Below are 16,317 nucleotides of genomic sequence, written 5' to 3' on the forward strand. Positions count from 1 at the left end.
TACCTCTATATATTATAACTTCTTCTCTAATCGCAGTTGATGGTAATACTATCGTAGGTTTTTGTTTTGCCAATTAACGAGTGTGACTAAATATACGCTCGTTCTATTCCTATATTTACACATATACAAGCTAATCGAGTCTATATGGTTAACCTCTGCTATCTAAGCTAGTTCATAACTCACCTACTTCACGCTTCAAGAACTCTTCGCTGAAGTGGGATATTTGTTGGAAATTTGTTTCAAAACCATTTATGCCTCCATAGTATGGATCTTGAACAACAGTATTGAATTTGGAATCAGCTTTCCATTCACCGAAAAGTGCAACCCTTGCTTTAGATTCTCTAGGCTTCATGAACAACAAGTCCGAAAGATTAGACTGGTCCATGCATATAACATAATCAAATTTCTTGAAGTCCTTCGATGTTATTTGTTGTGCCAGATGGTCCACTGGAACACCATGCTTACGACAAGTCTTAGCAGATCTGGAATCTGGTGGGTCACCGATATGGTAGCCACCGGTCCCATAAGAATCTATGATTTTGAAATATTCGGAGTAACCTAACTCGTGTACCTTATGTTTAAAAATGGCTTCTGCCATTGGGGAACGACAACTGTAAATGTTAGTACTGAAAAATCTTTAACTAGTCATGAAAAATTATTTGATGCATACATATTACCCAAGCAAACGAAGGCAACGGATATCTTTTTATCAACTGTTCTAGATGTAGCTGTCATACTGTCGTTATGAATATTGGTAAGGTTTTTTATCGTTAAAGAAAGCTTCTCTCTATCAGAACGAGGACCCAAATCTGCACGCGAACCTTCGTTTAACTCTCCTACATAATTTTCTGGTTTGAATCATACACATAAAAATACATTGTTATTAAATAAATATATAGGCGAGTGTCACCATGCTTTAGTTGAATGAAAGGTTCGATCTTACTGCATGCTGGCAACCATAAATTTTTGCCATTCATCAAACTCGACTGGTTCATACATAAATTTGTAGTCATCATCTTCAACCTTAGGCTTCTTATCGGAGAATAAATTGTCAATATCGTCACTATCATCCATTTCATCATTTTCACGTTTGACACCCTTCTTCGAAAACTCTTCAACTTCAGTTAAGGCTAAATCGGCACATGTCTGGACAATATCTGATGCTGTCAATTCCCTTATAGTGCCGACTTGTTTGAATGAAGATGTGATTGCCATAGGTTTGATTTCACACGTCCATTCATTAGAAGTGATAACTGGAGATAACGGGGACTTGGCGATTCCAATCTTACTTCCAGTCGATGAAGACGATTGAGCTGGGGTTGGAAGTCCCTGTTGATCGCCTGCCAAGTCATCGATTTCGAGCAAATTAGACAACGAAGCGTAAAAGAATTTCAAGGGGTCTGTATCGGATAATTCTCTCCTCTTTGCAAGTTTTGGATCCACTTCACTATTATTGAATATCGTTCCCACTGTATCTTCCGTAATTTTCAATCCTGCATTTGAAGGGGCTCTTTTCATTTGAGAGTTTGGCGATTGTTGTTCAGCAGGAGTATTCTTATTACTTTGTGTTGGAGGAACTTGTGGAGTTGGAATACTATTTGGAGTTTTGATCGAATTCGCAAGAGCTGCTGGCGTGGTCGCATTATTAGCTGGAGTTGGAATCCCCCCCACAGATGAAATACTTTTATTGATAGACTTCTTTCTACTGGTTCCAGTAGCTCCTGGCGTCGTACCCGAAACTGATTTCTTATTCTGTGCCCTTCCCCCTTGCTTTGGAGGAGCAGTATTTATATTAGACGCAGGAGATTGGAACGGATGCATTTGCTTTGGAATGATTGGAGATACAGAGTTCGGAATCATTGGACTACTACCGATGTTGTTTCTCTGTTGCATCGGTGGTGCAACATTCGGCCAAGAATTAACTGGACCGATATTCATTAATGTTTGGCCATTCTGTTGTTGTGGCATGCCCTGAACCTGTTGTTGAGGTATTTGATTTTGTATTGGACCATTTCTTTGTTGGTTATTAAGAAACTGTTGTTGTGGAGGTTGACCTTGAGGTTGCTGGCTTTGCATACGTTGTCTTCTAATCGCAAATTGTTCTTTAACGTATTCGAAATATTTCTGGTATTGAGATCTCAACTTTTCCAATAAGTCTGGAGCCGCTAAATATATGCCTCGTTGCACATTTTCAATAATATTCTTAGTCATGTACTTCATTTGAATCAATCTTTTAGTACCTTCCACATTTCTCGTAATAATGTAAAAATAACTTATAATACTATCCACATTTGCATACTGTTGAGAAATTCTAACAACTGTATCACGCACTGCGTTCTTGTCCTGCTGGGATAATAACATAGTAACATCCTTCAACGCTACATTGTTCCTTGAAACTTCCTCAATTAATTGCCTCAACTGCAACTTCATTTCATCAGTTAATGGAGGTAAAAGAGCAGATAATGATCCCATCGCCGCCTGCTTCTTTGTAGCAGCACTAGGATCATTGTTGTTCATCGGCATTGTGGGAGTATTCACAGCTCTTTGCTGCATCATTGGTGAATTTTGATTATTCATTTGTGTGTGAGGCATAGGCTGTTGATTACCCATTTGCATATTGTTTATCATGGGCAGCTGTTGGGAAAGGGGAGCCAGGGGTTGAGTTTGCGGCTGAGATTGCATAGGCATACTATTAACTCCAGTTTGCTGTTGAAGCCTTCTTTGAACTTGGGCTTGATTAACCGTATTGCCAGCATTGGCTGTATTTGGCACATTCGTCATATTATTAGTCACTTGACCTTGTTTCCACATCGTAGTCTTCTGATGATGAATATATTTACGTATAAAGCTCTCCTTTTGTGATTGATCAAGATTTGGTTGGATAGATCCATTTGATTGCAATCTAGTTAATAACCTCATAGCATCAGAACTATATTTCAAAATGTCATCAGGTGTAATAGTAAAATTAGGTGGCTTACTCTGTTGAGGATTTTGAGGTGAAGATTGTACCATTTGAGGTTTCTGCTGTTGTGGTTGCGATGGTTGTTGCTGTGGTTGTGGTTGAGGTGGTTGGGATGGCACTTGGCCTTGTTGCTGCATTAATGGATTTTGACCTGCCAATGAATTCCTTTGTTGCATTTGTCTTCTTAATAATTGCTGCTTTTGCTGCGGGTTCAAATTATTCATATTAAAGTTACCAGAATTCATTACTGGGGTATTGTTATTAGAATTATTAACAGTGCCGGCCATGTTATTCATAGCCTGAGGCTGTTGTTGCTGCTGTTGTTGTTGCGGCAATTGAGGCTGTTGTTGATGCTGTTGTTGATGCTGTTGTTGATTCATTCTTTGGCTTTGCATTTGATTGATCTTTTGTTGCTGATGCTGGCGTAATGTTAACTGAAGATGCGTATTGTGTATCTCCTTTATAACAGGCATTGCAGCTTGCGGAATAATCTTCTTCTGGAAACAATCGAAGATCTGCGTCCATGTATTCACATTTGGAGGCAAATTTGGGATCTTTGATAATAATGCTTGAGGAATTGGCGCATTTCTTATCATGTTACTAATTTGATGAAGTTGTTGTTGATTAGGTTGCGGCTGTGGTTGTTGCGGAGGTTGCGATTGTTGTGGCTGCGGAGGTTGCAGAGGTTGTTGCTGTTGCTGTTGTTGTATATGATGAACAGGTTGTGTTTGTGATGGAGTTTGGTTTGCAATGTTACCATTTCTCAATTGCGCTTGAATTTGAGCAGCTGATTGTTGCCTGGCTTGTGCTTGTTGCTGTAAGAAATTCATGTTTTGGGGTCTCATGTTGCTCTGTGGATTCATGTTCGGCTGCTGTTGCATACCCATGCCCAGGCCCATGTTTTGCCCCATATTTTGGTTCACCATCGGATTATTTCCTCCCATGTTATTCCCATTTGCCGGGTTTCTTATCCCTGCCCGAAGCTGCGTCACCTTCTGTTTAATTAACCGAAGATATTCATCTCTGCTCTGCGATTTCATAAATGTGAACTTTTCGAACTCCTGCGCCATATTAGCCGCTTTCTGAGCGTCATAATTTCCATTCTGAAGCTCTTTCAACGTCCCACTTAAAATTTGTACCACTTTCTGTCTATCGCTGACGGAATACATCGCATGCCACGAATTAGTATTACCTGGCTGTTGCTGTAGGTTGTTCATTTTGTTTTGTTGATTAATTATCCAATATATTTCTCGGTCCTAATTAGTATTTCCGTGGTAATCACACCACTGTTTTATTAATCCTAGAGTAAAACTGCAGTAGTCTATGTGTTTCAAATCAATTCTTATCAATTATCTTAGATTTGTACAAGCCTTTAGATCCACTATAACGAATTTTGCCGTAATAAGGGCTATTTTCTCTCTACCGACAAGAAAAATTGATATGAGAAATCAATAAAAAAATTCCACCATTTTTTGTTACAAAATGATTGCGAACTGTGAAAATTCCCCTCCACCATAATGTAAATTCTTCTTTTTTACAAATTATATAGGCTAACGCTACAAACGATAAAATAATCTGATTTTTGTACGAATAAATGTATATACATACACCTAAGTATATATGGTAATTAAAAAACATTTTTTAAAATGTTGTTTCATCAGTGGAATGGATTAAAATGGAGCTCATCCGAATTCTCGTATTTCGTTGCATCATTAGACATACGAAATATGCATATATGACCGAAATAATCGATCTTGAGCTTAATTAGTTAATGAAAAATTGCTTTTATTTATTAAATCTATAATACATAACTATATAGTTGTAAAGCATTATATAGTTGTAAAGGATCTCTTAATAGCCTTCTTGTCTTCGTATTCCCTTTGTTCAGCCTCGTCAATAAATTCTGATTCGTGAGTAAGTTTCCATTGTTGTTTTGTAAACTTCAAACCTTGTATGTTGTATCCTAGTTGGTTTGAGGTTTTAGACAATTCTTCACGGAGCTGTTTTTTGACGGTTGCAAGCTGGTTTTTGAGCTCAGGACTCTTTTGGTGAATAAACTCTTTGGCATTTGACCTGATGACGAAGAACAATATTTTACAGATGAGTGAGATATTGACAACATTGTTTGTAACGTTTTGTTTGTTGGTCCAGATTTCGATGAACTTCAACAACTTCAAGGAGTAGGAAAATGGAAGCACTAGTAAAGCATCGTCCAATTGAGCTGGTCTGATTTTGGTGACGGTATTTAAAACATGTTCTTGGCCATTAATGCCTAAAGCCAACAAGATTGGGTTTGGAGTAGGTTTGACTGGTGGAGCAGCAATTCTTTTAGCTTGGAAGTTTTTCAAGTGCAGTTCGTAGTCTTCCGTCGCTAAAACATCTTCGGTACCGATATCCAATGCTTCCATTAACTTTTCACCAGCTTTCAAAGTTTCCATAGTTTGCTTGGTAACTTTTGATACTTCTTCTCCGTCTTCTTTTTCATCGTCTTCCTCGTTGTTATTGTGAGTTGGATCTTCTTCCAACGATTCTAATAATGTGTTTTCATAAAGTTCGTCCATTTCCTTTTCTCTTTCTTCTTCCAAGAAAACCTGGTCATCAGTAGCAAGCCACAATCTTATCGAATGATCATGGGAGGTGGAAATCATAAATCTTCCATCACTACTAATAGCTAAACACCAAACTTCAGATTGGTGCGCTGGTAACTTTTGAATACATTCGAATTTATCACCGTCCCAATATTTGATAAGACCATCCTTACCAGAAGAGAAAAAGTTGTGACTATCTGGAATGAACTTAACATTCATAATCGAATCTTGGTGACCAAAAATAGACTTATGACAATCACCGAAATCCAAACCCCAAATCTTAATGTTCTTATCAGCAGATGAAGTGATAATCAACTTGGAGTCATCAGAAATGTCAATTGACAAAACCGGTAATTTATGACCATACAATGTTAAGAATAATTTCAACGAATCAAGGAAAACAACTTGCACATTATTATTCAATAAAGAAACGGCTAAAAATCTTGAATCTGGAGAAATTCTCACACATAACACATCTTCATTTAATTCCAAAGTTTGATTATGTACGAATTTTAATTTCGACACAGATGAATTGGAACCTGGAATCATTTCTTGTTCAACTTTGAAGTTCCAAAACTTTACAGATTTATCATTACCACCGGTAACTAATGTCTTCCCATCTGGAGTTAAATCCAACGACCATATGGCCGATCCATTTTCATCATCAACAGCTGACTTTGAATCATGAGCTTTTTCAATTCTGTCCACTACAGATGACGTAGCTAAATCGTATAACTCTAAATCCCCATTTTTAAAACCAATTGCAATCAATGTCCCTCCTGGCAAAAACTTACAACACAAAGCGTAACCTCCTTCTAATGCAAATGTACGAATAACATTCTGGGTCTTAATATTCCAAATTTTTAATTCCCCATTCGATGCAGTAGCCAACAATTTATTATCGGCAGCAATATCCATTGCTCTTATATCAGTTCTATGACCTAACAAGTCAACTGAATGTTGTTTCACGGAATATATATCGGATGCTTGAGTTTTCTTTATCAGTTCGGGAATTGGAATGTTATGGTATTCAATAGAGTTATTAGTCAAAGAAACAAGCAAGTCCAACTTTTTACTATTCTTATCATTATTAACCCATGTGCATGACTTCACCTTGGAAATGGTTCTTAAAGTAGTAAATGGAGTGATCATCATACTTATTTCAGATTCTTTCAATGATTGTAAAATTTCGTCCTCGTCATATCCCTTTTCTTTGAGTCTCTTCGTTCTCTTAGTAATACCCTTCTTTATTTCATCAGAGGACCTTACTCTAAATATTTCCACAGTTCTATCTGCATTCTGTAAATAAAATAAGTCTGTTATGTTAGCGCTTGATGTTTTCAACTTTTGAAATTGAATATCAGCGCATCTCGCCTTACTTTGTTTCTCGAATGATCCTTTTTCAATTAATTTTTGAGTATCTGGTTGAGAAAGGTCAATTTCCCAGACTTTAACTTGATCCTTGTTTCCGGTAGTTATGGCTACGTTATTTGAAGTATTCATTCCTAAAGACCAGCATTCATTGGAATGAGCTAAATGAGTTTCTACACATTGCTGTGTCTTTACTTCCCACAATTTAATCAATCCGTCTTTAGAAACACTCAACAAGTAATCTTCAAGGTCATCAGACCCTTTTGATTCAGGATTCTCGGTAAGAAAGTTTAAACCGGTGATTTGACTCTTGTGACCTTTTAATTTGAATAATCCTTCTTCTCCAACCAAGTCCCATAAAATAATCGTGGCATCATTCGACCCAGACAACAACCTAGTACCACTTCTGTCAAATTTTAAAATACTAATTGAAGACTTGTGACCTTGAAAGCTGATTAATGCTGAGCCTGATGTCAAATCCCATATCTTGATCGATCCATCTAAGTATCCTGCAGCGACAATGTTCGTGTCTTCATGATATGCTAAATATGAGACCGGTGATGGTGCTTGAGCAGTTGGTGCATTTGAAGCACCTGGTGTTAAACCATCTCTCAATCTGTTGAGTACTTCACCTGTCTTAATATCCCAAACCAAAATTTCCTCTAATCCTGATGAAATAGCTCTTCCAATGGTTTTTGATGATTGATTCAGAGTAGGTGGAAGATATACAATGTTCGACTGTGACGCAATTACACCAAAGCATTTTTCTTGTTCATAACGATCATATGATTTAACCATCTTTAACCTATCAATATGTCTTTGTTTTGTATATTGATGAGTGTATTCTGATTTAAGCTGGACATCATCATTACAAGAGTGAACTAAAAAAAATTAAAATTTTGCGATGGGTACTTAGTCACGTGAATTATGGTTTAACGGCTGCAAAATGATACTGTAAAGACCACTATCCAGGAACTTAAACTAAGAAAAATGTACAGACAAATCAAATATAGACTGTATGAATGTCTTCATAGACTTAAAGTGATTAATTAGTATCTTCTGTTTGCCTTTACTTTTTTTGGTTGATTTATTTCGGAAGAAATACGAATCCATGTTTGCCTCAAAGATGCTCATTACCAATAGGACCTTATACCTATATAGGAAAGATGTTTATGTTTTATCATTATAATAACCTATTGCTATAGAAGACTCGTTCTAGTTTTTATTTTCATTTTTTGTTTAATTTAAAATTGTATATCTTTCGTAGGTAATTACAAAATTTAGCTAAAAATTACAAAATTTATGAATATAATAAAACATTTTTAAACTATATTAAATTAAAGTCAACATGAAAAACAGTTGTAAACGTACAAAAATGATGAGTACGAGAAGTGAAATACAAAGATATGAGTAAAATCATACTAGAAGGGACAACGCAATAATAAATGAAGTGAAAAATGCAAGAGGCAACGAAATATACAATGCATTAGCGTTACTATCCTTGGGCTTGTCACTTGAACTGCTTTGTGAGGTTGAACTACTCTTAGAGCTACTCTTTGAAGTGGAACTACTCTCAGAAGTAGAGGAAGAACCACTGACACTTGATGATGCGGCAGCTTTTTCACCATCACTCCAGCAGTAGTTGTCAAAACACTTTTTACACTCAGAAGATTGTTCTTGGCCCAATCTTTCTTGAGATCTTCTTATTATTGCACATCCAACACACTTAGCCCAGTCACTATCATCAGTAAGATTATTACTTGTTGAAACTTCAAAACCATTTTTAATAATACCCATTTTTTCATCTTCGTCGTACGACATTTTATAAGTCGACGTGTTTGAATTATAGCTCGTTCTATAATTTGGCATATATACAACTAAAGGAACGTCTGTTTCGTTAATATCCGAGTTTTTATGGAAATCAAGTAATGATGTTAAGTTTCCAGCATCGCAGCCAAAGAAGACGGGCTGCTTGTTTAGTTCATCCTTCACAAAAGTTTCTTCTGAAGGAACATACGGAAACGGCGTACCTTTTCCTTGCTTCGAGAATTGTCTTCGATATGTATGAACCAATGAAGTACCATTAGGCCAGTTTGAGTCAGTATCTGCTGAATTATCATAAGCAAAAATAATATCAACATCACGGGCGTTTTGAATAAGAGGGTATAATGGAATATTCTGTTGATCTTCACCACCATCAACCAAGAAAAGAGTATTATTAGTGGAGATTGAATTGTAGGTACCAAAATCATTCTCATAAAATGGGTTTGGTTCATAAGCCGCAATGTCATCTTCTGCATAGCTTAATTTACCTAAAATACTCGAAACGATCGATTTGACTGCCTTATTCAAGCCTGTATTGGAAATCCTTAAAAGGCCTTGGTTAAAAAGGGTTGATGATGTACCCATGATAAATCCCCCATTGTCGAAATTAACAGCACACTTCGAGGTATTGGGGTCATTACTTTTCATCGAAGAACCAACGTATTTAACGTCAACAAAACTATGAACAGAAGGGTCCCACGATCCTAGCTCGAATGGATTGATTTCAAAAACGGATGAATTGGAATCCATAATAAACGTTCCAGGTGTTCTTCCATCAGCTATCACTATTGGAAATGGCATTTCATAATCAGAGAACTTTGATAAGTCTCTAATGCTGGACCAGGTGACATTTTCTCCACCATCTTCGTCAGGAAAGAACTGATGCGATAAGGCCCTGCCCCAAAGATCAGTAAGTGATGTATCAAAGCCTGCATCCTGTTTTGCTTCAATAGAAGTCCTAATGTTATTATAGTATCTAACCGTTTTGACGAGGTTTATTCCACTGGGGTTGAAAATGGAATCCTCCAAGTTCCAAATATCGATATCACCTTCAATAATATCGGCCACAGAAATCCAATTATTTAAAACTAACGAACCAACTAACCAATTACCACCAGATAAACCCGCCAAGTAACTAGAACTTTGTAACAAGCCTCCTAAACCATTCTCTTTTGCCTCATCATATCTATCGTCAAGCCCTAAGATTTGACCTGCTCCATTCAACATTGCACGATATCCTCCTCCACTAAATGCAAGACCAATGGAAATATTGTGTTCATCAGAGTAATCGTTAATAAAACTTTTCGCATCAAAGTCTGACAAGTTTGCCCTTTTCGACAAGAAACCAATCAAATTCTTGTTAGTCGTTTCATGTCTATTGGACATATAATCCCTTTCAGACGAAGAAATATTTTTCGCCTCTCTGGATATGTCTCCCGAAGGACAGGATGTTTCATATGGAGCGTATTGATTCTTTCTAGTGCTACTTTCACTGCTAGCACTACTTCCACCACTAGAGCTACTTGCACTGCTAGAGCTACTTTCACTGCTAGCGCTACTGCTGCTATCACTATTATCTTGCCATGGCCAGGTGATTCCATTTGTAGACGAACTATCACTGCTAGAACTAGTGGCACTGCTGTCGCTACTACTACTGCTGCTATCCTCCCATGGCCAGGTTATGGCCCTAACATTGGTGCATAAACATAAAACTACCACGAAATAGCTGTACCAACTCAAATTGGACGATCCCTTCGGTTTCAATAATTGCATTTATCTGACAATAAAAACAATAGTACACTTTCTTCAGGGTTCAACAGAATATTCGGTTAACAAGACGGTATCCTTATTATATGAATAGTTGTTAGGTCTGAATATATTAATTGTGCTCCACATTACGTAATATTTTTATATTTATGGAGATGATTACTGTAAGTAGAAATTTTATATATGGAATAAAGAATAAATACCGGGCAATGGCAGGTTTTCACATGCATATTATGGATAAAATTTCTAATCTATATAACGGAACTACAATGAAGCACTAGTCCAGTTTTCTTGTCCCTTTGACCAAGATTGGAATCATTCCACCAGTGGAAATAGTAAAATGTCTATGGCCCAAGACCATGATGAAAGATCTAATAGTACCGGCATGTGAAGTAGTAGAGATGACAGAATTTTGTAATTTCTTTTTCTCATCTAATGCCGAGGCTTTCAGGTCCCAGTCTTCGTTAAAAAGGCCCTGCAAGAAACCGTTGACACGAATGGCTTGCTCGTGCAATTGTTCTCTCGTATCACGTTCGTTCAATTCGTCTTCTTCTGTAAGCAGATCATCTATGATAAAGCCATGCTTATCGAACCTTTCACGAATTACGGACTTGGTTGATCTCTTGTCACACAAATTGATACCTATGGTTTCACGGATAGAATCGGTTACCAAGGGACGTTTTTCTTCGGGTTTGATGTCGCCCCAGGTGTATACAAGGGTGTAACTTGATCTCTGGAGCGGCGAGACGTAAAACTTAGCTGGAATGGGTGCCCCTTGTGCGATCTGGGCCTTCCATGCCTGGTTGTTCTCTTTGGCTTGGTCGACACCTAAGTCGGTCAACATTGGATCTGGGGCCCACACAATTTCACCATCAGTGGACAATGCATGCCATTTCCTGTGCCATTCGTCTAATCCATATTTATTCACGCATACGTTGTGGAAGCCTTGACCGTGTCTAGCGAAAAACATGAGCTTGTAGCATTCATTTTCCCCAGCTTCTTTATTCAATCTCTCTAATTCTTCTATAATTTCGGGCCATGATTTGGTTCTTCCAAAATCTTCGGTTGCATAGTTAAACTTCAAATCATCTGTGCTTGGATCAGATTGTTTGAAGAATCCATTTATCGTTTCAAAAGTCCACGGATAGACAAGGTTACCGTTGGAATCTTTCTTATCTGACAATTGGGTGAGCTTTTCTTGATAAGTTACTTCCTCTGATTCCTGTCCATGAGCGTCTTCGTAGTCAGTTACAGTTGGGATTAGCAATGACATCTTTGTAGTCTATAGTTTATATTGTACTATTTTTGAAGAATATCGATCTGATAGGAAGAAATTTAGATTTAAATTCTCGAGAAAGGCAGTTTTTCCGGTGCATAATTCGGACAAATTGGATTTGGATTATTACGGACTAGGCCCCACCATATAATGGCTAATCTGAACTACTCATTCTAATAAGTTAATTAGTAATAATGATGAATAACCTATATAAAAACACAAAACAAATAAACAAATAAACAAATAAACAAGTATACAAACAAATAAACTAGTATAAAGCTTTAGTAAAATACGAAAAATCAAACATAGCCAAGTATTGGTAATAATGTACAAAGGGAGCTAGTGGTACCTCAAGTTTTTCTAGAAGATCCAGATTTGAAGTCAGGCTTGAAGTCAGGCTTGAAGTCAGGCTTTTTGTTGCCACCACTTTTCTTGATTTGGAATTTGGTAACCAAAGGAATGTGATCAGATGGGAAGTGTGCATTAGGGAAACCAATACAGTGACTTGAATACTCTTCATCAATTTTTCCCAATAACCCTTTAACTTGCAAAGTAGGAGTTGAATACCAAATGTAGTCAATGGCATCGGTAAATGCTGGCGAAATTGTAGTGAATGGTAACTCACCTACGTGATCATATGCTGATTTCAATTTGAACAGGTGACGGAATCCTTCATCTGTAAACTTACCATAATCACGACCCTCCAAATCCTCATGGTTGGATACAGCACCAGTAGAAAATAATTGATAAACAGCGTTTTCCTTGGTGGAGTTAAAATCACCACAAATAACCATTGATGCATTCTTAATTTCGTCAATAGAATTTGTATGGTGGTATTTCTTCATGATAGTACGTAATTCTTCCAATAAAATTCCGACTTGTAATGTCTTGACATCATTAAAAGCAGGATCCCAATGCAAATGCGTATTAACAAACAAAATCTTTTCACCAGTCTGAATGTGATTAAAGTATGTGATTAAAGCAATATTATCTTTGTTCATAAATCTATTAAATAAATCCTTAGTTTTCTTATATTTATCAGATCCCATGCAAACACTGTTATATTCGAAGTTTTGCTTGTGAAGTAACTCAAACTTGTCAGTCTTATAGAAAGTGGCACAACCATCAACCTTCTTTGAGTCAGATTCACTCATAGTCTTAGATCTGGTTTTATTAAAGAACACACCCTTATAACCAAATCCCTGCATGACAGGTACCCAAAACTCATGGAATGTCCTGGTTTCAACTTCTTGCATACAAACCAAATCACTCTTAAAATGCAATACTTCTTCTTGCAATGCAGCTCTTCTAAAGCCCCATTCCAAAGCCCACGACGGAGTGTATTTATACATCTTAGTAGTGGCATAATGCTGACACAAAGTATTATATGACATCATCGTGAAAGTATCATTAGTATCAGAGTTGTTGTTGTCATTGGTATAAGCATCTGGGTTATTTATTGGATCAATTATTTCACCATCATCTTCTAACAATAACCATTGTCTTGGAGGAGGTTTACTGAAACTTGGCTTCAAATCTCTTAAATAAGCAATCAATTCTTTGGTTCCTTTTTCCGCAACTAAATTTGCAATCTTTAGATCTATCGGGTTACCTTCGATACCTAAAAATAATAACTCAATTAGATTACCAAATTCATTAGGTAAGGTTTTGATATTGTTGTCAAATAAATAAAGGTACCTTAAGTTGAAGCACATTCCTAGTTCCGATGGTACTTCATTAATTCTATTGTGAGACAAATCTAAGGTTCTCAAACTCCTTAATTTGTTGACTATTGGCGGAACGCTAGTTAATTTATTATTATTCAAATAAAGCGATTCCAAAAAATCATACTGAAATAATTTTGGAGATAAATTGACCAACCCTTGACCACTCAAGTCTAATTGACACCATAATTGTCTTCCTTGAGTTTTTTGCCTCATTCTCTGTTCTTCTTGTAAGTGATCATCGTCCAAATCTTGTGCCAATTTCTTGTTCTGTAATAACGCAGAGTTAGTAGCAGATCCAGGGTTGGATTTAGAATTCTCTTGTTCATTCAAAGCAGAAACTATAGATCTCGTGGCGTCTATCAAACTCACCGTCTTCACGTCGCTGTATGGATTTTTATTCTTTCTGGAGTTTGCAGCATATTGTCTTGCATAGTAATGCGGAATGTTTGCATTTCTGGACAATTGACACAATTGTTGTTGATGTTGCCAGTATATCGAATTTGGATTTTCTATGTTAATGGAGTTGAGTTTTTGTGCCGGTTGTTGCTGTTGCTGTTGCTGTTGCTGTTGTTGCTGTTGCTGTTGTTGCAATGCAGCCGCTTGCTGGTTAAAAAATTGTTGCTGTTGTATATGCGGTGGTTGGTGAGGCACCTGTTGTCCTTGCGATTGTTGATACTGCTGAGGGAGATGTATTTGGGGCTGTTGTTGTTGCTGTTGTTGTTGCTGTTGTTGTTGCTGTTGTTGTTGCTGTTGTTGTTGTTGCTGTTGTTGTTGTTGCTGCTGTTGGTATTGCTGCAACAGCAGTGCCTGTGGCTGGTTTTGCTGTTGCAGCAGGAATTGCTGGGGGAAAAACTGTTGCTGTTGATGGATATTCTGCAATTGCGGTGGCTGTTGAGCTTGCACTGGCCTTTGGTAGCTATTTTGGTAAAGACCTTGTTGCGCTATATTATCATTATAGATATCCTGCTGGGAGAACTGTCCCGCACTACCACTACCTCCTATGGATGGTTGCAGCTGCTGTGACTGTCCTTGTTGTAATTGTTGTAGTAAGATCTGTTGTGCTTGCAAGTTAGGCTGTTGTCCTTGAACTTGCGCCTGTTGATATTTTGGAATATTCATCTATGGCTATAATCACACTTAGTTATTTATTTATTATACGACAAATGGTCTTACTCTTTGCATCTAAAACAGGATTATGAATGGCTTTATAAATATATCGATACTTCTCTTAAATTCGTTTGGTGGATCTCAATCAAAATTTCTCAATAGATATAACAATTTCTGAAAATAATAACTCTAATAAAGCAAATTTTTATGGATTTCTTTAACTCAATAAATGAACCACCGTGTTAATTGCCTATTTGAACTCGTAAACCGATTGATTGTAATGTCTATTACTCTATATACATTGTATCTTAAGAGTGGATGAGGTTTTTTAATGGTCAACAGTTTTTGATTAAATACACGACTTATATTTTTGTTACGATGTACACGTCTTATCTAAAGGTATGCTAGTTCAGTTACTAAAGGAATGTGGTCAGAGGGAAACTGACTATTGGGGAAGCCGACCACCCCGGTTTCCGTGTAGTAAGATTGGTCGACCTCTCCAAGTAGTTTTGTGACTTTGAAGTGGTTTTTGGAATACCAAATATGATCCACAACGTCGATCAAGCCTTTCGTAAACGATGTAAACTCCAATTTCTTTCTGGGATTAATATGTGAATGGGTAAGAAGCAGCTCATAGGCACATGCTAGATGGAAGGGGTTTTCAATATGTCCATTGTGGAACAATTCGCTATTTGCTTTATGGTCGTAGTCGTGAAGAGCGAACTCGTTGCACTTAAAGGCATCGATGGTGCCGGTGTTGAGCAATTGGAATACTTTCGAAGACGGGTTTGAATTAAAATCACCACACATAATGATACATGGGTCACATAGGCAATTGTGGTCTATGAAGTCATGCAAGACGTTCAAAAGGAGTTTGGTTTGGATGATTTTGACGTCGTTAAACTTGGGAGACCAATATAAATGAGTATTTGTCACATACAATATCTTACCGTTTTGTTTATCGCGTAACTTGACTAGAAGTGCCACTGTATTGCGTGGTATGACTCGCTCAACTGTTGCCTTCGTGACGTTAAATTTGACGTGATGCTGCATGATATACTCCCCAAAGTGGATCGCATGACTGTCCAAGACATCAAACTTGTCTCCATTGACAAATATCCCAACACCATCGATATTCTCCGACGGCCTATCTCCCCAATAGACAGGCTCCAGCTTTCTTACGTAGAATGAATGGTAATTAGGAGATGGAAAGCCTTTGGACCAAAATTTTTCATATATTAGGTGCTCCATCTCTTGGAAACACATGATATCACAATTGAACTGTCTTATCATTAAATTGATCAATGGAAAACGATAATCTGACCAGCTTAGATACTCCTGTTCCAAATAGCCAAATACTGGCTTCCACATATAATGACGGGAGAGTAAATTGAATGACATCACCGATATCTTTTGCTTCTTACTGGTTGAGGGCTCATCAAAATGATGCCAGTTTCGGTACTTGGTAGCATCATAATTCAAGGGTATTCTCATGTTTGAGTATAATCGTTGACCGATACATAATATGCTTTCCTTACCATTTCTAGATATTAATTTGTGCATATCTGACCAAGTTATGTCGTCAAGTTTAGTCAGTTTCGAATCAAAATACATGGGACATAATGATCGGACTTACGTGCAGGAGATAAACACATAGATAAGGAATATCGATTAGTATGGATTTAAAATATTTGA

The 16,317-nt window shown here is 37.2% G+C and overlaps 7 protein-coding genes across 7 annotated transcripts; all 7 read right to left on the minus strand. All coding sequences in view use genetic code 12, as the record gives it.

Annotated features, from left to right (window-relative positions):
• Positions 1-172: 172 nt before the first annotated feature.
• Positions 173-735, minus strand: DEHA2F04026g (DEHA2F04026p; the record flags this gene model as incomplete). The annotated part of the gene is made up of 2 exons (XM_002770689.1): positions 173-611; positions 671-735. The coding sequence occupies 2 exons, from the start codon at positions 733-735 to the stop codon at positions 173-175; spliced, it is 504 nt and encodes a 167-aa protein (XP_002770735.1).
• A 204-nt stretch (positions 736-939) lies between these two features.
• Positions 940-4,179, minus strand: DEHA2F04048g (DEHA2F04048p; the record flags this gene model as incomplete). The annotated part of the gene is made up of 1 exon (XM_460542.1): positions 940-4,179. The coding sequence occupies one exon, from the start codon at positions 4,177-4,179 to the stop codon at positions 940-942; it is 3,240 nt and encodes a 1,079-aa protein (XP_460542.2).
• A 612-nt stretch (positions 4,180-4,791) lies between these two features.
• Positions 4,792-7,719, minus strand: DEHA2F04070g (DEHA2F04070p; the record flags this gene model as incomplete). The annotated part of the gene is made up of 1 exon (XM_460543.1): positions 4,792-7,719. The coding sequence occupies one exon, from the start codon at positions 7,717-7,719 to the stop codon at positions 4,792-4,794; it is 2,928 nt and encodes a 975-aa protein (XP_460543.2).
• Positions 7,720-8,337: 618 nt separating this feature from the next.
• Positions 8,338-10,518, minus strand: DEHA2F04092g (DEHA2F04092p; the record flags this gene model as incomplete). The annotated part of the gene is made up of 1 exon (XM_460544.1): positions 8,338-10,518. One exon carries the CDS (start codon positions 10,516-10,518, stop codon positions 8,338-8,340), a length of 2,181 nt encoding a protein of 726 aa, XP_460544.1.
• Positions 10,519-10,789: 271 nt separating this feature from the next.
• DEHA2F04114g (DEHA2F04114p) lies at positions 10,790-11,785 on the minus strand (the record flags this gene model as incomplete). The annotated part of the gene is made up of 1 exon (XM_460545.1): positions 10,790-11,785. One exon carries the CDS (start codon positions 11,783-11,785, stop codon positions 10,790-10,792), a length of 996 nt encoding a protein of 331 aa, XP_460545.2.
• Positions 11,786-12,138: 353 nt separating this feature from the next.
• Positions 12,139-14,634, minus strand: DEHA2F04136g (DEHA2F04136p; the record flags this gene model as incomplete). The annotated part of the gene is made up of 1 exon (XM_460546.1): positions 12,139-14,634. One exon carries the CDS (start codon positions 14,632-14,634, stop codon positions 12,139-12,141), a length of 2,496 nt encoding a protein of 831 aa, XP_460546.2.
• A 381-nt stretch (positions 14,635-15,015) lies between these two features.
• On the minus strand, positions 15,016-16,236 carry DEHA2F04158g (DEHA2F04158p; the record flags this gene model as incomplete). Its single annotated transcript, XM_460547.1, has 1 exon — positions 15,016-16,236. One exon carries the CDS (start codon positions 16,234-16,236, stop codon positions 15,016-15,018), a length of 1,221 nt encoding a protein of 406 aa, XP_460547.2.
• Positions 16,237-16,317: the final 81 nt, after the last annotated feature.

Source organism: Debaryomyces hansenii, assembly GCF_000006445.2.
Source record: "Debaryomyces hansenii CBS767 chromosome F complete sequence".
NCBI lineage: Eukaryota > Fungi > Ascomycota > Pichiomycetes > Serinales > Debaryomycetaceae > Debaryomyces > Debaryomyces hansenii.